Source organism: Ambystoma mexicanum, chromosome 1q (assembly GCF_040938575.1).
Source record: "Ambystoma mexicanum isolate Mex_15411 chromosome 1q, UKY_AmexF1_1, whole genome shotgun sequence".
NCBI lineage: Eukaryota > Metazoa > Chordata > Amphibia > Caudata > Ambystomatidae > Ambystoma > Ambystoma mexicanum.
Window position 1 is genome coordinate 799,081,113 of NC_090922.1, and position 27,075 is coordinate 799,108,187.

Here is a 27,075-nt window from a genome sequence, read left to right on the forward strand (position 1 = left end):
TCAGAGCAGGCTGGGCTACTTCCACGCTCCGTCCCTCACCCTCCTTCATGCAGGGCTCCCAACTCACGCAGGCACCGGACCTGATCCATCGAGGGAGTGAGGTCTATCTAGCATGACGGCTTGAAAGGGAGGAAATTATGCACGGCTGCGCAATGAAGCAAGCAAGCAAAATTATTATGGTATTTGAGTGCTGACCTGCCTTCGAGAATTAACAGAACGCTGTACAGAGGAATCCAACAATACAGATAAACAACAGAGCGCTTTTCCAAGGTAATGGAAGAGACATACAGCTGGGGAAGGATACAGAGGGGCACAGATGAGTACAGCTGTAGAGGGTGGTGTGTAGGAGAGGGATGGGATGGATTGTGTCTAGCGAGATAGGTGGCGACGTGATGAAGAGCTGGGTTTGAAGTTGTTTTCTGAATTGTAGGAGTGTGGAGGACAGTCTGATGCTGCCAGGGAGGAGGTTCTTGGGGCGTAGGCAGAGGAGGCTTATTTTCTGGTCATTTCCTTTTTACAGCAGTGGATTTCAAGTTGCACATGTCCTGGCTTCTGGTGGTGAGCTGTCCGCCGGAGATGCAGAGTTTCTCTGGGAGGTAGCTTGGTGATTTGAGGGGAGACTGCCTTTTAGACTATGCAGCAAGACTTGAAGACTTCTCTTCCTACTCTCCACAGGCCAGGGAATTTCCAGCCATTCAAATCTGAGCCATAAGTGTGGGGTGGTCAGGCCAGAGTTAGTGCAGGTCACTTCAAGGCATGAATGAGACTGCATCATCTTCCCACCAGTTGCCCCACCGTTCCCTCTTGAAAAAGAGGCAATGTAGTTTGCCTTCTCCCTTACGAACAGAGCGTACCATAAGACTGACTGATAAGTTATTTAAGCCACTTTCTGTCTTTGGTAAGTTTAAAGCACTTTTCATACGAATAGCACGCGACTGCAACTGCCATTGATCTGAATATACAGATCGAAAACATAGGCCACGAGAGGGTTTCTGAATTGAGAGGTGTTCAGAATTCAACACTGCAAGTTTTTCTCCCAAACATAATACCGGTTTGCATGGTCCCATTCCTGACGTTGCTTAGGACAACGAGAAACAAGTTTTGATTTCGGAATCTAAGAGGGCCTAGCGGGGGTGTAAATTACAAATCGAGCATGCCAAGTTTGATGCATTATTTTGTGTTTGAAAGCTGATGTTATTTCACAAGGAGACTAGCTTAAACCAAAATGTATAGGTTTTGAACTAATTCACACTGATATTGTTCAGTAGAGCCTTCCATAAATGGTGTTTTAGTATATCTGCATGATTACAGAAACCTATCTGGGGGTTGCTTGCTTTTTTTTGCTATTTTCTCGCCATTCAGGATGACCAGTGTCCTCTATGGGGTGGGATCAGACTGGATTACAAAACGCTGTGGTTAATTCAACGTTTTTCCATCTATCACTCTACAGTGCTGCATAGCATTCGCTGAGCTAGTGGAACTCTTTCAACCTACTTGTTCTGTTGGATTTAGGTTAAGAATCAAGTAGGCAATTTTATTTTGACTTTTCACCTTTTTGATGTGCCTAGGTGAAACCTGCTGAAATGTCATCGCTAAAATCACGCCTTAATAGTCAAATTGCCCTGATCAGGACAGTGTATATTTTGTTGGCTTGGCATGGACCAATGTGTCAATGTATGCCATTCTTAAGCAGAGTGGCATCTTAAACAGAGCTCTGCTCTCGCATTGAACACGGTCTAAAAGCAGCGCACAGGGCGGGAATGGTAGAACCTATCTTAGAAAACGATCTGGGGGCAGCGCTCAGGGCGGGGTGATAGAACCAGGTTGGCTTCTGAGATGGGGAATAATTGGGTTCCTCGCAGACGGCTGCAGCTGCCCTGCTCGGCGCAATGAAAGAGCCCATTGTCCAAGCGAAGCGAGCCAGCTATGCATTAGCTGGCAGGAAGCTGACGCACTCTGCTGTGTAGCACAGTTTGCCGAGCGGAGCTCGTCCCACATTTCCTTGCATAGAGAGGGGAGTACAGCTCCAGTGACGAGCCTGCTTGCCGGTCATCTATGTCCATGGGCGTCTTGGGGAGAGAACGCCCCATTTTCGACTTGGATAAGAATGTGCTGCGGCCTGATCGCACACTAGCAGGCATTAGTCCTTTCTCAAGAAGGATTTTCACCCAGGACCATAAGCGAGGACTGCGATTGCTGGCACAGTGGAGGAGGGAGCTTGATGCTAGAACTGGAAGGGCAGTGCATTTTCTCGTATGGTTTCTGGCCCCACCTTCTTTCCTGGATTTTGTACCATCGTGCTGAAAATAACCTATTTTTAATGGGTGTCCTTTTTTTGACACGTTTTTTCTCAGAATCCTCGGTGTGAAATTTCGTATGCTTTGGGTCCCTTGTGTGTCCCTTGGGCCTTCAGTCACCTCCACCATTGTCGGAAGTTTGTGTGGCTTGCAGCCCTTCACACCGAGCTCGGCACAAATGAGCATTTTGGGGCTGCAGTTCCAAGTGAAGGTGATGTACTGGAAATTTCGACTGTGGCAGCCGACATGGAAGTCCCTGCTGCCGGCTGGTGCTCGGTGGAAAGGTAGGGCTCTGGAAGACTGCTCCATTTGAGTGTCTGACACTTTGAGGTGGGGACGGAGTACGGCAAGGCTTAAAAGGGTTTTCAATGCCTCAGGAGCACATTATCTGGTAGGCGAGGCTGGTTATTTGTCAAAATGTTTACTTTGGCATTATGTATGGCCAGCAAATTGGTGAAGTCTTTTGGCATTGTATGTGTCCTTGGTACAATAACAAGCACAGTGTTTATGCTCTGTTACTGGTCCGTTGTCAGAGCAGATATAAAAGGATGTGTGTGTTTGCGCGTGTGTCACCGCGTTGGCACTGCAGTAAGTATAGATCACAGGTGTTGTGTGGAGGACTGTAGTGCAATAATGACTTCATGTCTGATGTGTGGCGGACCTAATGAACTCTGCGGATGGTCTTTTGCAGCAACATAAAGAGGTCATGCTTCTGTCGTTCTGCCATTAATGCAGCATTTTGACCATAAACTAGAAATTGTGCCTTTTCCATTTTGTAAATGTTAAGTAGGGGCAGACATAGGCACTTCAATGTATATTCTAAATCTGCCACCGTTTATTCTGTGCATACTTGTCTTCTCTTTTCTGTCTTCTCCAGTCCCCTGTGAGAAGTTTGCCTGAGATGCATGCTTTGCTGAGAAATGGGCACTCCTGGCGCCCCTTTTTGTTCCCCCTTGCACTTTCATTTCTTTTTTTTTTATATATACATTGGCTCCTTCTGGTTTTAATTGGGACTAGGTTAGTAAATGGCCACTCTTTCAAGAGCTTTATGTCTACAGTAGCCACTCGTACAGCACCTTTGTTTTGGTGTTGGATAGCTAGACACCACACAGAGAAATCCACTCCAGTTGATGAGGTGCTTTGGAAGTCCTACATCTCCACAACAGCCGCTGCTGACCCGATCCCCATCACCTGCGGAGTCACACAAGGTTCCTGTGTCTCCCCCACATTGTATAATATATTTACGAAGCCTCTATTCGACAAACTGGACCTTCTGGGTGTCACCTACACCAACTATGCAGATGACACCCAGATTCTCCTCACCATCTCAGGCAACTACAATGCGGACGTCGCCCGGATTAACGAAATCTTCTCCATCATCCAGGCATGGATGGCCACCCATGGCATCTGCCTGAATGATGAGAAGACGGAGCTTCTGCTGTTTGGCTCTCCTAATAACCTGTCTAAACTCAGCCCCAGTTACAAGAACATCATCATAGACGGTAACACCATCCCTATCGCTAAAAGTGTGAAAACCTTAGGTTTCCACCTTGATGCCAACACCAACCTCGCCAAACAAATCAACTCAACCGCCTCGGCCACTGCATATACAGGTAAGCTAATCGGGGCTAGCAGACCCTTCCTATCCCCCCGACAGCTGCCTCACTCTGGCCAGAGCACTCATTCAATCCAAACTAGACTATTGCAACAGCCTGTACCTAGGAGCCAACCAATCCATAATTAACAAACTCCAGGTTCTCCAGAACAATGCTCTACGCGCATCACTCAACATCCCAAGGCGTGAACACATCTCTACAACCAGGAAAGCATGCAAATGGCTCTCCAAACAGCAAAAAATCGACCTCAAAACTATCTGCCTCACTTATAAGGCCTTAAATAATCTAGACCCACCGTACCTCTCCAACAAATTTACTTTAAAATCTTCATCCAGAACCACCAGATCAACCAACTCCTTAAGCCTACTAGTGCCCAGATTCGCCTTAAGCCTACTAGTGCCCAGATTCGCCTTAAAAAGAGCAGGAGGCGCTAGCTTCATTGTGCTAGCCTCCCAACTTTGGAACACCTTACCACTCAAAATTAAAACCATTGAGTCCTTCCCGATCTTTAGGAAACTGGTTATTGGCTGGCTACTGAACAAAGAGTAGCTTTTACCCTCATCTCCAATATCTAACAGCCGCAACCACACCTGTATTATATGTAAATTGTCGTATTATGTAAATCCTTATTTGTAAATTGATGTACCCTATAAATGTTAATGCATATTTCATGACTGTAACCGTATCCTTAAAGCGCCCTTCTACCCACGGGTCCGGAGCGCTCTACAAATAAATTAACCAAACAAACAAAACATCGGGCACCACAGTTTAACAAGCTGGAGATCAATGAGCATCACCCATCTCCAGGCAAAGGTTATCTGTCACATTTTTTGGCCTTGCTACCAGTTGATCAGTGATTCCATTTTCTACTAGGTGTGGACTTCTTAAAAGTATCTTGTGTGTAACAACATGTAGCAGTTTCTCATTTCATCTATTATTATTATTGTTTAAAGCCATCTGTGATCAATGGGCCTACCTGTTTTGTCCATCCATGATCATTCTTGTTCAAATGTCTCTACTACCTGGAGCTCAATTCTGGGTATGCATTGTAGTGCTGTAGGAATGCAAGAATGACATTTGAATACTGGGCATTCTTGTACATTTTCTTTTTAGTTGTCTATTATATATTTGTTGCTGCATGCTTGCCCTATTGAGCAGTCTTTTCACAGGTTTGTCATCGTTCACCTCAACCCCTCACACCTAACCTTAATAGTCGCATGGCCTGCATAGTCAGGCTGGAGTCCACCTTCACCCATGTGAAGCCTTTGGATGTCACGGATTGGGCCAAGTCTTGACTACTAGTTCAACCATGGCAGTTATTGTACAGAGTGCTCATGAGGGTTACCCTCCTCCAGACTTGAACGCAAGATGAGATGTATGTAAATCCTCTCACCCACACCTCCACCCTTTTTAACCTTTCCATGTGCTTTACCCTCCCTGCCTGTTGGCAAACCAGGAATGCTGCTTAGCAACGACAGCCCACATTTGGCCTTCATCAACATATGCTACATGCATGAAAGTTTAACAAGCTGCCGCCCCGCCACCTATGAAATAACACACATACAACATATTAGATTGGGGAAATTGTAGACCACAGCTGCTTTACTAGGCAGGTGTTATCTTACATGTGATCTGTAGCTTAACATCACAGCTTCAGTGGTTCTTTGCTGAGCTGGCATACTAACTGCATTCCGAGCAAAGAAGAGGTTCCTATTCCTCGCAAGGAGTCTCGCTGATCTAAAACTTTCCCATCATCCCGCTCTATATGTCACTTTATTTAAGTCTTAGTTCAACTTTCACTTTATACTGTCACTTTACTTGGTATTCTCACATTATTTTCGTTGACATTTCTGCTGAAGTTCACTCCTACAGATATGGGATCGGAAGGCGTTCGAGCCCGCCCCCCCTACCAATGCCCCTCAATATCCTGAGACCTTAGAGGTCTAGAACCGCTGAGCACCGTGACTAAGCTAGTGGCTTGCTTCACCATTGTGGTCTTGACAGTACTTTCTTATTGGATGCACCATGTAACTCTGCTGCGACAGTCCTCGGATTAAAAAAACAAAGACAACCAAGAACAGCATTGTTAGAAGTTGCGGAAAGAAATTACGTCATTACTCCATAGCTATTTAACAGGCCTGTTTCGGGGTGGGAGAGTGGATGAAGGAAATCCTTAAAGCGCCGAAAGGGAAGCACAGTCAGTCATTTTACAGGGTGCTCATGAGTTACCCAACTGTGGATCTGATTGCAAACGAGATTTATTTACATCCTCTCGCTCACCCCTCCTGGTCTTTCCGTGGGCTTCACCCTTCTTGTCTGTCAGAAAACAGGAATGGTGTCCTTTCCTCTTATTCGCCCCTGTCCATAAGTATATACATAGAGCGCGCCTGGCTTTCATCTTCGTCTGCCCCTCCGCGTGACCGTGTATGTTTTCCTCTCTTGTCCTTTACTGTTCGATAATTAACGCTTCTGTCATTTCTCCCTCCCTCCCTCCCCTGCGCCGGTCGGTCAGTAGCCGAGGAGTCCACCACGTCCACGCCGAGTGAGTCGTGTATGCTGTTGTTTCTCCTCCCTCGCATGTGCCCGACAGACGTGTTCCAGTCGTCCGCCTCTCACATCGCCCGTCAGACTGCTCCTAATATCTCCCCACCTTCCTCGCCGCTCCTTGCCTGAACGCAGTCCTAACCTCTCTTCCTCCCTGCCCACGCCAAGGATTGCAGGGCTGCTGTGGCTTGCTGTCATCGTCTGCAGCTCCACCCTGCCTTCAGCCCCAGCTTAGCAGAAGATGGGGTGGGTCGTTCTCCCACTCTGAGGCTCCTCCTTTTTAGGCCTCCGAATTGGCCAGCGACGTATTGGTAGCCATCCGTTCCCAGACCCTTGCGCCGAAGGTACCCCCTGGAATATGACTCTAAGCTCTGCTCGGCCCATGTCCTGTACATGGGATAGACCGCGGGAGGAGCTGCCCTGCGTCCAGCATGAGGATCTAGCAGGTACATCGGACATGGCTTTGTGCTGTGCTCTTAGCTACTCCGTGTCGTGTTAGTTGTCACCAGCGGCCGTACCAGTTTTTGACCTGTTAAGATACACACACATAACGTCGCCTCCGCTGGAAGAATCCTTTTGGGGGAGCGGGTGGGGAGATGCGCAGGGAAGCGGGCTTTGGGCCCATGCATATTAAGATTTACACAGGCTTCAGGTACTCCGGCAGCGCTGGTTGCGGTAAAGATGAGTTTTGCTTGATCAGACTGAAGGGCTTTGGCCAAACTGTGTGTGTACCGGCAGCACCTTTTTTCTTGTAGCCGTATGGCCACAACATGAAACGTTTCGGATCACACTTAAAAAAGGGCTGCCGTTATTACTTATCTGAATATGTCCAATTTGATGGACTTTGGGAGAGCGAAAGGCTGAGTTTGCCCAGATTGAAAACCACACTCACATGTGGCTCTATTGGTGGAGTATTTGTCGGGGGTGGGTCCTTCTGTTGTAGGTAAGTGCTACATAGCGATAGCTGTGTGGGGATGTTGGTGGCAGAGAACGTTGGTGGGTATGAATGGTATATGTACATCGAAACACCTCTGCGTGAGTATCTCTGATGGTAGCCAGGGGTGCTTCACGTGTAATGCAAATGTACACAGCTGCTTTCAGTACATGTAATTCGTCAGAGCCGCATTGGCGGTCCAGTGGGCTGGATGGGATGTCATTTTCAAAGCTTTATGGCGATCACTATTCGTTGGTTCCGCACGAGGCGCCGTATTTGATGTGTTTGTGATCAGCTGGACCACTTCAGAAGTCCATATTTTTTTTTTGTTGCCGGTTGGCAATATCAGAGCCGAGTGTGAGTGCGCGTCCCAGACGGGGAGTGTTGCACGGTAGGACTCCCATGGCCGAGCAGCGTGGCTGCCGGTAGTGGCTAACCATGAAGTAGTGCATTTAATAGCATGCATTGTTACAACTATACTGTCATTTTTATTCACGTTTTAACCTGGTTTGTGACTGTCTGTGTCCGCAGAGCCGGTTGATGTACATGGTTTGAGGTATCGAATTACACACTCCTGCCCACATGTGAAAACCAAAAACACGAGTGTTCTGCTCTAAATGTCGCCAAATACGTGTTAAAACTCTATTGCCCCACCACACGGTTAAAAAAACGTGTGTGGATATATATAAATACAATATCCCGCAGAGAGGTACGGAACGAAAAAACGATTTACCTAGGATCGTACGCACCCTTTAGTGAAGTGAATCTGAAATTTGAGACAAGCCCACAATGTAGGAACTTGACCGTATATTTTATCACGTTTAGTTGGTAGAATATGTTCGACATGTGTGATTTAAACATTTTTTTAAGAGATTGCTTAAAAGCAAACCCATCATAATAAAACAACGTGGCAAACACATACATGCCATGAAATATGTCCCAAATAGTGTATAATTGTAGCGCCTCCCCCATCTTGATTGGAAGACTAAAACGACCTCGGTGTAAAGTAATGTATGTACAATGTAGTGCAAAGTAATGTATGTCGAATAACCTGCTACAATTACACAGCCCACCATTTAAGCACCCCCCCTCCCAACACGCTGCATACCATGCCTGAAACATCTCTACCGCCCAGAATTTGTATGACTGCAGGGGACAGGGCATCATATCAGTGGAGTCCAAGCTCCTTATATGCTGCACCTTTGATGTAGCTCTGTGAGTTCAATGTCCATGAGGGCTTAGTGCAGTGCAGAGTCCTGTTCAGGATCAAGGCTGGATTTCTACACCCCATCCTGCTGCCCCATGGGCACTGCAGCACACCAAAAACCTTGGAGATCTCCCTCTCCCGAGAAAAGCTTGAAAAGTCTGAAAGCCTGCACTAGTCCTGGAGACTGGGCAGCTTTGGATTTCACCTATTGCGGATGCAGGATCTCTCATTATTGAAGAGCCGCACACTGTTTGCATTTCCATTATTGGGCTTTCGAGGGCATAGGCAGGTTTGGGTAGGCTTTCCTTTCCAGTATCCCCATCGAACTACTGGATCAATAGATGTAGTACTGGAAGTGGTACACAAAATTGAGGGGGAGGGCTCTGGAAAAGGGCATGGTCATACTTCTACGTCCTGTCACCTTTCCGCCTTACTTGTGGGATATTCGGTCCTTTGGGAAGGGACCGGAGCACTTTTTGGTAGCATTCAAAAACACTGGTACTTTTCTATTTTAACGCGGGTGCCAGCGTGTATGGGTCTAGCCCTGCCATCCCGAGCCCCGCTCCGTGCATCTCCTTGTAGTCCTTTTCTCTGTGCAGTCGGGATCAGACACGCTTGACATCCGCAAGGCTTTTAAATTTTTTTTTTTTAAGGGTCTTTTTTCCCTTCAATTTGTCTTCCTGTCTCAGTTCCACAGTATTTTTCTTGTCCTCCCCCTACACCGGAGCGCAACGGCTTCACGTTGTGTGCCTCCTGTGGATGTCAATCCGCGGCGGCAGACCCTCCCAATCTTTGCCTGGAGTGTCTTGGCCCAGATCATCGTTGGGATTTGTGCTTCTATTGCGAATCGCTCTCGGTGCTTGACAGAAGACTCATCAGCTAGGAGTAGGACTTGCCTGGCATTCCTCTGGTTCACATAAGGCAATTCAAGGAAAAGAGAATCAGCCCAGTGAGTACCCTTCTTTTCAGAGCACCCCGTCCGTGTGAAGCCTTCCCAGGGTCATCCGGTTCAGGGGGGAGTCCTGACTCGAGTCCCTAGAGTTTGCACTGAGGTGCCCCACTCAGGGTCTAAATTGGATACCGAGCCCCCCCCCCCGCCCCCTGATATTTTCCAGAAAGGGACGAAGAAGTCTACCAGCAAGGCTGAGGATCCCTGTTCCGGGGCTAATAAAACCAGATTATTGTCCGAGGTTCCCCTCAAAGGGGCTAGACATAGTACCGGCCACGATGAGGAATCTAAACAGAGCACGTCCAAAGTCCACATCTAGCAGCTCACCAAGGAACCCTCAAAAAGGGCTGCAGAATCACAAAAGCTCCTAAAATAATGGCTAAAAGGACCATGGCTTGAGACAAATCTGTGGCGCACATTACCACAGAAAGTCTCAAACGGCTTCTCCTATGGTGTTGGCCATTTTGTCGGTGCCTTCATCTGCGGCAAGTTCTGGTGCCAGGCCGTAGTCTTTGCCATCTGCATCTTTGGGAAGAGACCCATACAGTCCAAGAGGGGTTTGGACTCTGCTTACGAGAATGCATTACCACTGACCATCTCTCTTCCGCTTACCTCGGCACCGTTGCACAATGTTGAGCTGGGGTTGGGGCTGGGGGGAGGCCCTTTTGGCAGCTGAATTCTGGAGATATTCGGCAGACCGATGCCAAGGCAATCCTCAGAGGATGTGTTTTTCAGCCGTTTCCAAAACCTGATGAAGACCTACTTCACAAACCTCTTTCAGGAAGGTTTCCCCAGGCCGCAGGACACTCCAAAGCCAGTGGAAGTACTGCATCCACCACCGCCTCCTCAACCACCTGTGGAGCGACCTCCTGAGCCAATGGAGCCTGTGCCACATTCTCCACGCTTGGCGCCACCGGAAGTCCTGTTTATAAGGGTGTGGCGGATGCACGTGAGGAAGAGGAGCCGCTTTCGTCAATCAGGGTGTTTCATGACCAGGTGATTGATCTTATGTCTTATTTGGTTGCAGAACCTCCTACCTCACAGTTGGGGGTTTTGTCAGGGGAATTTCGTTTAAAATTACCAGATCGCTCAGGCCTTTTCCTTCAGAAGCAGGGATCGAAATTAAGATTGGATAAACCGTAGTTTAACGTAGGTCCTGGATATCGAGCATTAACCAGTGACCAGGAGCTGCCACTGGGGTAAAAGGAGCTAGTATTTATTTATTATATAGTACTTTATTATAGTACATAGCGTTACGCAAATGTAACTTCCACATAAGATTCAAACGTAGCACGCCCATTATTTAGGGTTCCGTAGAACATTTTTTTAAAAACGAATGGCCGAAAATGACGAATCTGGCATTAGAAAAATAACCGAAGTCGCATAATGCCGATCAAGGGGAGCAGGGGTTGTGGGGGTGTCCTCTGCCCCCCATGATCAACATTATGGTGTTTTTCTAACTTAAGATAGAATAAGTGATCTAATTCAGACATGTACCCTTTTTCTAAATTCCCCTCACGTCAGCATGGTGTTCCAGGGGCTTCTGGGCTCGATGGCTTCCTGTGTCTTAGCTCTTACTCTAACCAGGTTAAAAATGATGCACACTCAGTTAACCCTGAGACGAACTTTATCTCAGGTGATGGATCCAGACTCTCAGTGGATTCTAGTGACTCCAGAGATGATACTTGATTTCACGTGGTGGTTGCACTACTCCAACCTCTTAGAGGGGGACCGCCTTTTTCGGAACCGTCCCCTCATGTGACATTAACGACTGATTCCTCTGTACTGGGATGGGGGCTACATTGGATCATTTAGAGGTTTTCGGCTTATGGCCTCCCTCGGACAGGGAACACCATATTAATCAACTGGAATTGCTAGCCATTTGTCTGGCCCTGAAAGCCTTCTAGTCCAACATCACCAACAAAGTAGTTCACTTCAGGACAGACAATTTGATCTCAATGTTTGACCTGAACAAGCAAGGGGGGGGGGCTAGTCCCTTCCACTAATTGGGCTGTCCCTCATGTATTACACATCCCTGGCCAAGAGAACACAGCCGTCCGAGTGAAAGGCTACACAGTGGTGTTTGTAGCACCTTCGTTGCCAGCAAGGTTCTGCTTTTGTTTTTGGAACTAAAGTGACTGTCAAATCTCTCCACTAATTCAGTTGCCGAAGATTCCCAATCTCCAACAGAAAAATAAACAAGTGTGGCATCCCTCCCCACAGTCTCGATTTAGTGGCCTGGTTCCTGAGATCAGGTCGCTAGCAGTTCGGTCTATCTGATGATAACATGTGCATTTAAACAGGCAGCGCGCAAGCCTTCTACAAACGCACAGTACAAGAGCAAATTGCTCCGCTTCAGTCACTGATGTCTAAACAGAAAGATCTACCCTTGTCGGGTATCAGTGGACAATGTCCTCTCCTTTATCTTGGACCTTGCACCCACAGGCATTCATATGTACTCTTGCCATACATACCCGTCGTATATCAGTGCATACCTGAATACCGATTCTTCTTTGTTTACCCTCACAAACCCGGCGATAAAACGACATTCCAGGGGTCTGATCTTTTTTACTCCCGTCAAGCCTCAGGCAAAATGGGACCACAATGTGGTGCTCAACGCACTTTGTCATAAACTGTTCGAACCTGTGGTGAGTGTGGATCTCAAATTCCTCGCCTGAAAGGTGGTCTTTTTGGTCGCCATCACCTCACCAAGAAGAATTGGCTAACTACAGGCTCAGTGTATTGAAGAACCCATTATGTCCTTCCATAGGGATGAAGTGGTTCTTCACACACAGACGCCCTTCTTTCCTTCCTAAGATCAGAGTTCCACATTAATCAACCCATTACCTTATTTCTAGTCCATAGTCCCCCTTCCTTAATCCGCCCGCCATAACCTCTAAAAAAAATAAAAAAATAAAGGATCCTTAAATTCCTAATATGTCTAACGACCTTGGTGATCGAAGAGGACTGAGGGGAAAAGGCGCTGGGCGGGGCCCAGGAAGGTGGGACTAGAGCCTAAAAATAAAAAGGACAATGTTTTTGGATGCTACCAAAAAGTGCTTTGGTCCTGTGCCGAAGAACGGAATATCCTACGACTATGGAGGAAAGCCCATCGCGAGCCCCCATGCATCCTCAACTGTCCTTGAAATCGCCATATGAGAGCGCCAAAGTAAGCTACTTCTGCTTTGTATAAAATGGAGCATCAAGATGCTCCATTTTATACAAAGCAGAAGTAGCTTACTACTTAGAATACTACTTTTTAAATGACAAAAGCATGATTGATTAACGCCTGTAACACTTCAGAACAAATAATGCACACTGACCTTCCGGCTTTTTCCTTTTGTATTTACCCTAAGAGTAAAATTACTGTAAACCTCGAGTCATAACCATTTGGACACATTCACACCTTAGGTGTCAGGTGCAGGATTACCTGTATGTGTTTCTTACACATTGTATTTATCAATCTGTCTGCGTCATCCATGCACACTCTCTAGTGCTGGATGCTTACTTGTGCAGCAAAGGGAGGGGCCTGGTGGCACGCTGGAACATGGGCAGATTTTGGAGACCGCCAGGGCTCTGCTATGGCTAGCTTGGGCCCACTTAAATCCTGGTTCTGAATATGGTGCTTGTACATTGTAAGTGTTGTCTGGGCACTGGTATTGAAATGGATGCCAGGATTGCCATTTCTGGGGTAGCCATCTGTGGGTCCCAAAGACTCAGGTCCTTAGTCTGGATTTAGGTGCAATGGCTCCTATGCTCACCCAGCCCTGGTACATATGTGCTTCATACACCTGTTATTTACAGCAGTATAAAGTACAGGGGCTGCAGTAGCAAACACTATAAAACAAGTTTGATGTACCTTTCTACAGAACATGGTGATTCTAGAGCTGTATTCAACGGCTGAAATGGCAACATGCTGCACAATACAACCACACTATAAATATGAATTATTATAATAACGTAAGGAAGTGCATTGGCAGAGCCATGTGTAGGTTACATTTTTAGTTTTGGCAATTGGGTAGTGCTGAAAGTGATCTCGGAATTAGCCCTGTGGTTTAACGGGGCTTTCAATGTTATTTTTAAGTAAGCAGCCTTCTGAAAGGTAATGGTTTCAAGCATATGTTAACTAGCTTCTGTTGTAAGGTAAATATCTTAACCAAGCGTTCCTTCAGTCACTTGATTTATAAGCAATGTGTGTTTTGCAGCTGTTACTGAACACTGAATTCTTGTTAAAGCAAGCACTGGCAAAGCCAACAGTTTTGAATCTTGTTATAACAGAATGGCCATCTGCTGAGTGTGGGATAACCCCCACCCCCCTCTCACATATCCACCTCCGCCTGCCCCCTCTTCCCTGCCCCCATCGACATAACCCTGTCACCCAAAATCGCCAGGCACCCTGCCTCTCTTACCCCTCCTCAACCTTTCTCACCCACCCTAAATGTTCCACACTCTACCACCACCCTACCGTGCACCCACTCCGATGACCTCTACGTGGACTACATCCCTTCACGAAGTCAACTGCATCATTTTTAATGCCCACTCCGTAGCAAGTAACAGACACAGCATATATGACCTCTTATCTTTTGACAAGCCCAAACTAGTCTTTATCACCGAAACCTGGTTCTCTGAAGACTTTGCACCTTTTGCACATGAAGCCTTCCCCCGGCTACTCGCTTATCGCCCACAATAGCCCATCCAGGGGAGGCAGAGTGGTAGTCCTCTTCAACTCTAATTTCTCCATCTCACTTGTTGAATCCCAGACATGCAGTCCCTCTGTGAATCCCTTCTAGTAAAACCCTCGCTACTGCTGAGTTTCTCCCACAGCTTCCTACTAATCTACAGACCCCCCCCCACACCCCTGGTTACGACAGACATTTCGCCAACAACATCTGTGATTCTATGGCTGCCATTCAAATAAATCGCCCGTCTCTCACACTTCTTGGAGACTTCAATATCTGTTTTGATATTCCCAACAACCCCATGACTCATCCGCTGGTTGACGGTCTTGACGCACTCAACCTCCCCCATCATACGACTGGCCCAACCCACTCTGGAGGACGCTTGATGCAATTTTCAGTTTCCATGACCTGGTACATATATCCCGTCCCAAACCACTCATTTGGACCGACTACTATGCCTTCCCCTTCTCTATCAACACCCCTGCCCCCCTCCTACAGCTTACCCTACCACCCCTCCACGGGATCGCAAAAGCTGGAACAAAGTCAAGATCCTTCCTGACCTAGCCGAAGCCCTACTTCTTCGTCCCCCCCTGCAACACCCTCTACCCCCCACTAGAGCCTTAACCATCGACTCCTTTGACTCTTGGTTCAATGACTCACTAATTCCCCTCACGCCCAGCTTCCTCACGCAATGGACCATCCCCCAAATGGTTCACGTGCCACCTGAGGAATGCCAAAAAACATAACTCTCTTAAATGCAAATGGCGAACAACTAAATCCGATCTCAGAAGATCCATGTTCGCCCTGCACCACCATAACTACAAAGCTGGCATCCGAAAGCCAAAAAAGCCTATTACAATAACCAAATTCTCAACTGTGGCAACCGCAGCGAAAAACTCCACGTGATCATATCAGAATTTGTCAAACCCACTTGCACCTCTACCCAATCCACCCCTTCTCAATCACTCTGCGATTCCCTCTCCCTACACTTCTACACCACCGCTCTTGACAGGACGACCTCCCTCAAAAACAAACTGAACCTCCTCTCCCCCTCCCACCACCAATCCCACCTGACCCCCATTGCCCCGACACATGATCCTCCCACCTTCGACTCCTTCAAACCCATGGCCAGAGACGAGTTTGATAATCTACTATCTGCCAGCAAACTGTCCGGGTCGCCCCTCAACCCCTGCCCCGCTTCTGTCCTGAAAGAAATATTCTAGTCTACCAGCGCAGGAGAACATGCAAGAGCCATACTAAATGACTCCCTCTCCTCTGGCATCGGTCCCCGATGCCTTCAAAATTGCGCCTGTCGAGCCTCTTCTTAAAAAGGCATCCCTCGACCCCAAAAACTACAGACCAATCTCGAACACAGAACAGCATACTCCCAGCTCAATAGTTTTGTAGAATCCAACCGTCTCCTCGACCCTGCACAATCAGGCTTCAGACCACGACATGGAACTGAAGCCACTCTGACCTCATTCTGGGATGATCTCAAGGTCACTACAGACTCCGAAGGATGCACTGCACTAATTCTTATCGATCTCTCTGCAGATTTTGGCACGGTTAACCACTCAATCCTCCTTGACCGCCTCCTCTCCCTTGGAATCAGAGGCACTGCTCTCAAGTGGATCACCTCCTTCCTCAGCACCAGGAAACAAATAACCCTCCTCTCCCATTTTCTCTCGGCTGCTCACTTGGTGAACACTGCAGTAGCGCAAGGCGCATGCCTATCTGCTCTCCTGTTCAATCTCTATATGACCAGCCTTCTTGGAATCATCTGCATGCATAACCTCTCATGCTACAACTACGCTGACGACACCCACGTCATCCTAAGAATCCCCAAATCCGGCACCAACCCTCACCCCCATCTTGAACCCTCTCTTTGCAAAATTGATCAATGGATGACAATAAACCACCTCCTCTTGAACCCCAATAAAGCCAAAATCATCTACCTCATCAGCTCCCATGGCCCCGACCCTGGGCCCACCTCCACCCTCCATCCGACACAGTAAAAAAACCTATGCTGCACCATGAACTCTGCTCTTGACCCTCTCCCGTCAGATCAATAATGTGTCAAATTGCTGTCACTACTATCGCAAACTTCTCAGAAGCATCTTTCCCTACCTCTCCTTCCTAAGCAGACTTGCCGCAGTCCTGTCTATTGTGATGTTGAGACTGGACTATGCCAACTCCCTATACCTAGGAGCCATGGCTTACCATCTTAACAAACTCCAAAGAGCATAAAACGCTGTTGCAAAACTGCTCCTTGGCCTGGGTCCGAGAGACCACATCTCTCCAGCTCTCCGAACCCTCCATTGGCTGCCAGTCGGACAAAGGGCCACCTTCAAGACCCTGTGCATCACTCACCGTGCAGTGCACAAGACTGGCCCATTATATCTGCAAGAAAAGATAAAACCATACCTCCCTTCCCGCTCCCTAAGATCAAGCACTGCCCTCCTTCTAGTGATGCCAACCTTCAACTCTGTCAGGATCGGAGGATCCTCCTTCTAAACCTTGGCCCTGACTCTGTGGAACTCGCTGCCCCCTCATATTCCCTAGACTGACATTCTGCAAAGCTCTAAAAACATGACTCTTTCTCTAATACCAACCACGACCTCCTGAAGCAATTGAACCTCAGCAACCCGATGACTAATGCTCAGTGAGATCCCCAACAATCTCATCAATGAATAAGCTCATTTATTCGCCATTAAGCAACCACATGCCTAAAATACAGAATATTGATCCCCTTAGATCATAACGTCACGTAAACTCTCTCCTTAATGGTGTTCACATATCCTTGCCAGTATCCTTGCCGCCTTTCATCAAACAAGGCCCACACAAAGGCCTCTGTCTACTCCCTGTCCGCTTCAGGTATGCTTCCCGCGTTACCCCTACACAATATCCCCACCAAAAATATCGCCATACATATGGGCGTTTGTCTCGCCATAGGCAATATTTTTGGGGAGGATATTTTGCGGGAGCGCGGGTTGCGGGGTGTCCCCCTTCACATATCAAAATTTTGCAGGGGTTTCGAGGGTGTCCACCGCAGGGTCCATGGGTCAATATCACTATATTTTTGTATCGCAATATTTTTGCGGGGATATTGTGACATGGAACCCTTCCCGCCCCGTGATGTTGCTATGTACCCCCAGCCCCTCTGGGTTCCTGTGTTATTGCTGTGCCCCCAGACCCCTCTCGTCCCTGGTGATGTCGCTATTTGCCCCCCACCCCCTCTGGTCCCCCATATGTGCCCCCACCCCCCTGTAGTCCCGCATGATGTTTCTGTGTACCCCCCTGCTCCTCTGGTTCCCCAGGTCGCTAGGAAAAAAAAACAGCCTTTCTGGTCCCCCATGATGTCGCGATGTGCCCCCAGCCGCCTCTGGTTCCCCGTGATGTTGCTGTGTGCCCCCACTGCTCCCAAGTTCCCTGTGATATCGTGATGTCCCCCATGGACCTCTGGTCCCCCATGATGTCGATCTGTGCCCACAACCCCTCTGGTCCCCCATGTTGTCGCTGGGTGACCACCCCCCCCACCCCGAGCTGCCGGTTCCCATTGATGTCGCTCTGTGTGCCTTCCAACCCCTCTGGCCCCCTGTGATGTTGCTGTGTGCCCCCAGACCCTCTGGTCTCCCGTGATGTCGCTGTGTGCCCCCAGACGGTGCCCTCCAGCCGCCCTGGTCCCCCGTGATGTCGCTGTGTGCCCTCCAGCCCCCTCTGGTCTCTGTGATGTTGCTGTGTACCCCCACACCCTCTGGTTCCCCATGTTGTTGCTGTGTGTCCCTAGCTCCCCTGGTCCCCTGTGATGTCGCTGTGTGCCCCGCTGCCCCCACTGGTTTGCCGTGATGTTGCTGTGTGCCCCAACACCCTCTGATCCCCATGATGTCGCTATGTGCCTCCCACCCCCACCCCGCTGTGATGTTACTGTGTGCTCCCCAGCCCCTCTATTCCCCCGTGATGTCTCTGTGTGCCTCTCATATCCCCCCGTAATGTTGCTGTATGTCCCAATTCTGGCCCCTTATGCCCCCCCTGCTTTTTCTAATCTCTCCCCCCACACCCCTTATCCCGTTCTTCCGTCCCACCCTCCCATTCATTGCAGGAGTTGTCTCGAGTCACGAAGGGTCCACCATCAGTAACCTTTTGCCAACGCTTGGATTTAACTTTGCACACATTGACTTGTGGCGCTTCAACCCTCTACTCTCATGCTGCACCTCCCCTGGATCCAGCACTCAGGTTGGCCCTGAACCATATTGTACCCATCTTCACCATGAATCTTCGCCCACATTATCTGTTCCCTTACAACATTGTGTTTTCCTGTCCTCTGCAACTGTATTCGCTCTTCCCTCTGCTTCACTGCTCTTTCGATTGTTTTATTCTGTTCTCCTCTCCCTTTCTCCTCCCCCCTCCCATACCTTTTTCCTCTGCATTTGCTCTATCAGAATTGTCACTGGCCCTAGTATGATACTTAACACTTTGTCCCTCCCCCCCAGCTCCTCTGGCACTGTCTGAGGCGTCGTAGGGCCCAATGCGATGGTCGCTTGTTTGTTCCTCTCCCTCCTTTCTCCCCCACCTCGTGTGATTCTCCGGAGTTGTCGTCAGGCCTAGTGCGGTAATCGCCTGTCTGTTCCTGTTTCCCTCCTGTCTGTGTCTTGTCACTTGCACTGTCTGGAGTGTCGCTAGGCCGAGTGCAATGGCTAATCTTCACATTCTTGTTGTTCATGGCCTGTAGGAGTGTTTGTGTTTTTCCCTTGTTCCCTCCCTTGTCTTGGAGAGCTTTGAAGTGCATTGTGTGTGGGCACTGCATACAAAATCTATCGTATCATATCACTATCCTTACTCTCTACTCTACCCCATCACGCAATTAGAGTGCAGCTTCACCCCTCGATCAATTCGGCCTAGCTGCTCACATACAAACACTATCCAATGAACACCTCGCTACGCTAATAAAATGGAGCTATATCCCACGGAAAAAAACGGCCTAGCTGCACACATAAGCGTCCGCAGGCCTAACTCAGCCAGAACCCAGTCTTCATGTCCACCCGTTAGACTGCACACGTTGAACCGATATCCATACCAGCACGGCTATTGCTAGGATGCAGCTACCATCAGGCAAATACATCAGCTGCACACTTAACTGGTGCACCCAAGCACCCTTTGACACCCTACTCTCTCAACTGACCTGGACTACGGTCCCTGAGGGCGTTCAACATACGAGCACTTTGAGGTCATACCAATGATATATAGAGCGCTATATAAATGCCAAATAACATAACATAACATAAAATGGGGGGTTCATTAAGTTTCTGAAGGGGGGCAGGGGGGTTCCTAAACAGTCCGCTCTGGCCTATAGCTCCATGCCAAAAGCCTAGTGCAATCATATGCTCTTGTTGTAACAGGCTCTTGACATCGGCAGCAACTGCTCTGCAGAGGCATTGGAGTAGGTTCAGAGGCAACGTGCATTCCTGACTGCTTCTAGAACACATTTCAACGGGCGGAGGTGGCTTTTTAATATTCTGTGCTTCTGATTCAAAACCTCGTAATTATGTAACTTGGCTTGTTGGCACGCTAATCTGTAAAATAAGACATGCATGGCTGCAGCATGGTGGCTACTAAGGACACAATTTTATAAAGCCACAATAATTTGATATGCCACTAGTGTCCGCTTGATGAGCAGGTTCCAGCTGTGGAGGAAGGCATGTGTATTAGCTGCCTGGCCTGCCTGCCTGTCTCCACCACACCCACGTGCAACAATGGCCAGGAAGCTGCCCTGTTGATCTCCCCAAGGATATGCAACACATTCCTCCCAGCGCACAGGAACCCTCCTCAGGAGGTCCCCTGGGAATTGGTGTTTCAAAGGCAACATGGACATAATAAAGCCCAGCCCTCGCTAGGGTTGCATCACTGGTGTTCTTTTGAAGTCGGCAGACGTTGGAAGGGGTGGACTTAGAGTAGCCAGGGGAGAGGGGTGCCTCCATCTTTGTTTCTGCTAGGGCTCTATACAAATTCCTGCCCACCCATTTCCTGCAGGCAAATCACTGTTAGCATGATTTCATAAGGCAAAAAGGCCACTTGTTTACAACAGCCTGGATTGGTCACCTACAGCATGCTTGTTTTGGACCAGTCCCATAGACCTGTTCCCCTTATAAGGAGGAAACCACCCCCCCTAGTTGATTCATCTTTGGACTTTCACAAAGAGGAAGATTATCTGAATCTCTATTGTAAGTACAGCCTATTCCAAAGTACTCTACCACAGAGGTTAAGACGAAAGGCATCCAGAGCAGTGGACCAGGCTGTCTCTGCTGCCTGTGCTTTGGAACCAGGATCCCTTTCATTGGAGGGGAATAAACACCTGTAGATGTCGGACAAGTTCCTGGTGTGAAAATGCAAAACTAAGACTCGGCGTGGGCCGGGAGATGCTGGATTGGGTCTTCCAGCAACCCAGAAGCAACTGTAACCCTGTTTCATCGCCTTAACACCTTCGAGCTGTGTCAACCACACTCGTTGCACTTCAAGCCATTACAGGACCGCACTGCTTCTTTCTAATTGCTTTTCTGCCGTTCGAGCCATCCAGACACCAGCTCGACCCATTGCGGAGCACTGCATTGAATCAATGTGATCACCGGCTGAACTTCGTAACAGCTGAGGTGGACGGAACCTGCTGGAAGCGATTACTCTCCCCTCTCGAGCACAGACTTGACCCAACAGGAGCCCGCACATCGATTCAACTAAACGCCAACTTGCTAGTTGGACCAAACCACTCTAACGTCTCGACACTGGGTCAATCGCAATAAAAACACCCAGAAGCCGGGTTCAATACTGCTGAGCACCCAAGAATGAGAACTAAATGCATTTTGACAAGGCCAAGTCCCCCCTGTAATCGTTAAAGGCACCATAGCGACTTCTTACCCCAGAGCACTGACATTCTTGAAGAAATCCTTTTGCCTGAACGCCCCTGCTTATCAGCGCAGAGTGCCATTTCTCTTCATAATTCTGCATTCTCTGTCCTTAGAAGGATGGGCGTTTTGTGTTTTTGATGAGTGTATTACATTGATTGTTTTATTAAAGTTCCTATTTTTTACAGGACCCTGACTGGGCACTCATTTATTTTTGAACCATTGTACTAACGCTGTTTGTGTTTCTACTGTTATCAGCTCACCCTCCTTGAATAGTATTGCATGCCCATGTTACAGTAAGAGGTATACCCGTCTGTCTGTTTCACCTTTCGATTGGTATCCCTCCTAGTTAAGTATTAAGTAGTGGTGTGGGGCTGAGGAAGCAATTTAATCACCATCTCTTCTCCTACAGACCAGTGGCCATACTCCTACATCCCATCCCCTTTCTGCCATACTTGTGGGACATTCCGAAGCACCTTTTAAGCATCAAAAAATTCAGATGCACTTGCATTTTAGGGAATTTTTTCTTTTTGTTCCCTTGTCCCTCATATTTCTGCTCCGGTTCCACGGTCTTCTCTTCCGTCTAGGCTGTAGCATCTGGGATTCGGGTCCTGTTATTCGTGCAAATGTCGTTTCCCTCTCTGTCTGGAGTGCTTGGGCCTAGAACACCCGTGTGACTCTTGCTTCTACTGTGATTCCCACTCCAGCGTCGACTTGTCAGGTGGGAAGAGGTGTTCCACCGGATTCCTCCTCCACATTTACAACAATTAATTGAAGAAAAAAGGAAGATTCTGGTAAGTTCCTTCCTTTTTAGGGCACCCCGGCCAGGGGACTCCTTCCTGGGGTCTTCTGGGTCCCGGAGTTACCCAAATGTCTCTGGTACCAGGGTGTGTCCCGAAAGGGATCTAACGCGCACTCTGCAGTTTCCTCCAAGGTTCCCTGTAAAGAGGTGGTCTGTAGCGGATCTTCATCCTAGGCTAAAGTTAAGCCCAGCATTTCTGGAGCTGTTTTCACTAGGGTAGTTCCTGAGGTTTCCATAGCTGGAACTAAGTGTACCGAGACTCGTCTCGAAGGTTCCAATAAAGGGACTAAGGACACTGGGGTTATCCCCAATTAGGGGCTATATCTAAAACTGGCAGGATCGAGGGGGTACCTAGGAGGTCCTGTGCTACGGTGTGGGGTTGTGACCCTAAGCCTTCCCACACGCAATCCAGGGGTCAAACTGATCCTGCTGAGGGGGGTCTAAGAAGACGGGCAAACACCCGAGTACCAGCTCTGACGAGGGTCAGTCACTGACGGCCAATTCTTCAGCAGACTCGAAGGCAGAGGTCTTCAAACTGCATCCCGAGGGGATGGGGGGGGGGGGTGGGGTGCTATCGCCCATCATGAAATGTAAAAAAGAAATTTAAAAAAGTTGTATTTTTTTCTTTAGATTCGAGGAAATGGGCAGGGGCGGCTCACATGGTCAGACTGGACCAACAAACTTTCTCAGGCACCAATGAAAGTGGCCCGCAGTTGCAAATGGATATTCATTCCTTAAGTCACAGACTGTTTGAATAGTACCCAAGGGGGTGTTTAATTGTTAAAATATAAGCAAATTGTGGTATTTAAAGAAAATGTATTCAGCAACAATGGTCAAAACCACTAGCTGCACAGTGAAGTAACTCATTAAACTGGCTCACATTGGCCAAAAAAGTGGGCCATTTTGACTGGCTTACACTAGCATTTTGCATTTTTGGTACGGGCATTGCCCTGTTGCCCTATAAACCAGTCTGAGCCAGGCGGCTCATCGATAATGGGCCAGGGGGCATCCACCCAGTGGCCCGCTCACCCGTTATGGAGGAGCCGAGGAGCCAGCCAGTGAAACACTGGGCACTCCCACAATGTTTCTCTTTGACAGTTCAGTTCCCCAGCTGCACATGCTCAATGAGCCATGTAATGCTGGGGGTGTTTTGCTTCACCAGCCCTGCATAGCTCATTGGAAATGCTGGCTGTGGCACTGCATGTCTGTATGTGCGAGGGGGAGCTCCTGTGCCTCCTCGCACATACGGACAGAGCAACCTGGAGTGTGGCATTTCAGCACCCACGCATAGGCCCCTGCAGAAGGTACATTTATATTTTTATTTAAATTGGATGCGTGTATGCTTGTGTTAGAGTGTGTGTTTTGGTCCGTTGAGCTGATTTTGGGCAGTATAAGGGGGGGGGGGAGGAGAGTTGTACAACAGGTATTTTAAAAATGCCTTTGTTGCACAATCCCCCTACCCACCTGCCAAAATCAGCTCTCCTTCTGGGGCACTGTGAAGCCCAGAGGACAGGGATGATATTTGTTTTATTGGCTATCTAACCTAGATGTAGAGTCAAAAATACCATGCTTTCCCATTGGCCCCCCAGCGCCAATTGTAAACTATTTTTGGCTTTTTACCCATCTTTTTTTCAAAGTATGCTCTAAAATGCAACATGTTAACCCATTATTTCAAAAAGAAATTCACGGGCGGAAACCCCCCCCCACGAACCCTCATTAATTGGTTCTGGCTCCCTCGCTGTGCTCAGTCGCAATGGCATTTTTGTGGGAAATATTTATGCCCCTCCACTTAAAAAATGTGCCAGCTCCCACTGACCCTCGGACTGTGTTGGCAGCGGACAGGAGGAGCCCAGGGACTGTGGTGGGTGCAAGGTGGGGAGAGCCCAGGATCTGTGATGGGGTGGGGAAAGCCCTGGACTGGGTAGGAGTGTGATGAGGGAGCCCAGTGACTGTGATGGGAGTAGGTGTGGGAGCCCAGGGACTATAATGTGAGTAGGGTGGGCACGCAATAGTTCATAGCCATTTGTACCTAGGGTCCATTTAGCATTTTTGGCGGGGCCCGGCCTGCCCACATTTTGCCCAGGGGAGGCCCGGGCCAAAAAAGTTTGAAGACCACTGACTCAAAGGGGCCACAAAAAATACCCTAGACCTGCTAGCACCGGCTCTGCTGAGGTTCCCTGTCACAAGACTAAAATGGAACAGAAGTCCCCTGATAGTCCTGTGGTGACAATGGCCTCACTGACAACTGTGACGCAGTTCGACTCTGGCAATAACAAAATGGCGGTCCAACCCCTGCGGTCTAAGGCGGCCATTTTGACTACCTCTCACACCAACGTTCTCAACGGCTGGTACAGAGGGGCCTGTTTTTTGGACTGAGCAGCCTTTTCCTCGTAATGTGGATAATAGGAATCCGTTCCGCCCTCCGATGGATTGGCGTGCTCGGTTCCCGCTGTCACACGCAGTCTCGCTCCCTGCTACATCTGCTCCCTTGGTTTACGTGGATCCAGCTGGTGGAGGGCCGTCCTGGCAACCATCCTTTTTGCAGTCCTGGGGATATGCCCCTTCAAAGTGGCCTCTACCCACTCCGGTCACTAGGCCTTCCTCTGAGGATGCGTTTTTTGTCAAGTTTCAGACTGTTATGCACTCTGGCCCGATGAAGGCATACTTTCTTTTAAAGGACATTTATCCTAAGCCTCCCGAGCCGTCACCTGCTCCGGCTCCTCCTTTGCATTTTCCGGTAGTGCCACCTCCACCTCCTCTTCCAGTGGGGCCTCCTCCTCCACTACCACTGCTGCCTCCACTTTCACCTGTGCTGAAGACTCCTGTTGCGCAGTCCGCCCACGTTGTCTGAGGTGCCAAGTGCAGCAGATCAAGATTCTGTTCCTGTCAGACTGGATGAAGATCAAGCAGACCAGGATAGCGATGACCAGCCCGCTCTATCATAGCCTTTCATGACCGGGTAGTGGATATGATGGTACTGCTTGATATTCCAATACCCGAGCCTCGGGCTCCACAGGAGGGTGTCGTCTCTGGAGCTTTTACTCTGTCGACACAGGAAAGCACAGGCCCTTTCCTTCAAAATCTCAAGCTGTGGAAGGAGCTTGCCAAGTTTCAGGAATGTATTCCTCCTGACAGGCTCAAACCTGAAGGGCAGTTTATCGGATACCAAAGTTCTGGCTCAAGACCTGCTGGAAGCTGCGGCCCACCATGGTGACCCGTCCACTCAGGGCCTAATGGTTGGAGTAGACCTTTCCCGCCAAGTGTGGCTCCATGCTACAAAGTTCCCGAAGGAGGTTCAGGACAAAGTGCTTGATCTACCCTTCAAAGGTATTTATTATTTGGAGAGTGTGGCCTCTGACCCTGAGGGTTAAGGACAGAACATGGACATAAGACCGCTACGCATGGTACATAACAAAAGATCGAGGGATCAGAGGTCTAAGCGGAGAACATTTAGTTAAACAGAAGGGTTTTTAGGCTCTTTCTGAATACTGATGGAGGGTTCTTCTCTTAGCTTGATGGGCAGTCCTTTCCAGAGTAGAAAGCTCCAGTTTTCACCTGTCAGCCTACAGGCGGGGATGTTTAGCAGAGAGCCATCGGTGGATCTCGGGCTATATTTACTGGTTTTAGGTACAAAGTCGTCCTTGACTGGGCCAGAGTTTTTCATGTAGTTACTGAGATCACCATCAACCGAAACAAAATTCTTTCATTAATTGGGAACCAAAGAAGGTCCCTTGTTGCATCCGATAAATGATCTGTTCTCTTACGTTCCACAATGATTCTGACTGCATTATTTTGCAACAATTGTAGTCTATTTATCTCGCAATTAGGTAAACCCATCACAAGACTGCTACAATAGTCGATTCTTGAGCTTATTAGAGCATGCGCTAAAGTTTCACGACTCATTCTCGAGAGGAATGGTGGGCATGGGACAGAAGTTTAAAACTAAATATAGCCTGCACCCCACCTTTACTGGAACGCATCAAGGTGCCCTAAACATAAAATCGTTTTGAACGATTGGGTAACAAATACTCTTTAACAAATTCTCAATGTACAACAATTTCAACATATACCCGTCATCTGACATGTAACCTATGCGTATAACCCTGTAACCCTATGTATGTAACCTTGCGTAACTAAGTCTTCCACAAATAACAGTGCCATAATGCCTTTGGGCTGTATGTGCGCTATACAAATGTTAAAATAAATAATAAATAAATAAAATAATGTAGCACGCTGACGATGTAACAAGACTGCTAACCTCTGCTTTCATGTTTAGGTTGCAGTCCAAGTAGAACCCCAGCGTCTTAACCTTCTTTTTGTTCCATATAGTACAACCTCCAGTAAGGAGTTGTGTGTACTGGCCTTCTAGATTACAAGTTTTTGATTCAGTTCCCCCGAGCATCAGCTCGGGCTTACTCGTGTTGAGTGCGAGGCCATTGGCACTCATCCAGATTTGGATAAGATGGTAGATCCTATATTTATTTAATCTTCGGAGAAGACGCCAGTAAGGGGGATGACACATTGGGCGTCATCGGCATAGTCCGTAAACTCAATGCCATTGGTATCTCAAAAGCTCAGAAAAGGCACAGTAAAAATGTTGTAGAAAATAGGGGAGAGACAAGTTCCCTGTGGAACTGCTTGGGTTAGCTCCTTGGCATTAGCATCAGCTATGTCGCTGCTCTCTCTCCAGTGGCAGCCTTCAAGGAACAATTTGAACCAACAGGCTGCCGAGGTGGCAAAACCTGCTACCTCCTCTAAACTGGTGACCAAAGCTGTATGGTCCACCAGGTCGAAGGCGGCAGACGGGTCCAGCAACATCAACATAATGGCATTTCCCTTATCCATGTGTCGAAGGAGTCCAGACTTCAAGTCCAGCATGGCTGTCTCTGTCCCGTGGTTTACCCTAAAGCCGGATTGTCTCTGGTTCAGAATGTTGGCAGATCCCAGGTGTGAGTATACGCAACCCTATCTAGGATCTTCAACTGGAATGGGGAATTAGAAATAGGTTGTTAATTTAAGGGATCATTGGGTGGGAGACCTCCTTTAGAGACTGCTCGGTACCAGCTTACATTAAGCAATCATGGGTTACACGGTTGCTGAAAGAAATCTTGTCTCCCACCCAATGATCCCTTAAATTAACGACCTATTTCTAAT

The 27,075-nt window shown here is 48.3% G+C and overlaps 1 protein-coding gene across 3 annotated transcripts in view; it reads left to right on the plus strand.

The window, feature by feature from the left end:
- ABL2 (ABL proto-oncogene 2, non-receptor tyrosine kinase) overlaps window positions 1–27,075 on the plus strand; it is a 537,261-nt gene that overhangs the window by 106,150 nt on the left and 404,036 nt on the right. For 2 of the 3 annotated variants that reach the window (XM_069641389.1, XM_069641391.1), the window contains exon 1: window positions 2,006–2,581. The exons of the other annotated variant lie outside the window; for it this stretch is intronic. In XM_069641389.1, coding sequence (XP_069497490.1) covers window positions 2,377–2,581 — 205 coding nt within the window. In that variant the 5' untranslated portion in view covers window positions 2,006–2,376. Of the gene's footprint in view, window positions 1–2,005; window positions 2,582–27,075 lie in introns of those variants that run through there. 3 annotated transcript variants of the gene reach the window in all.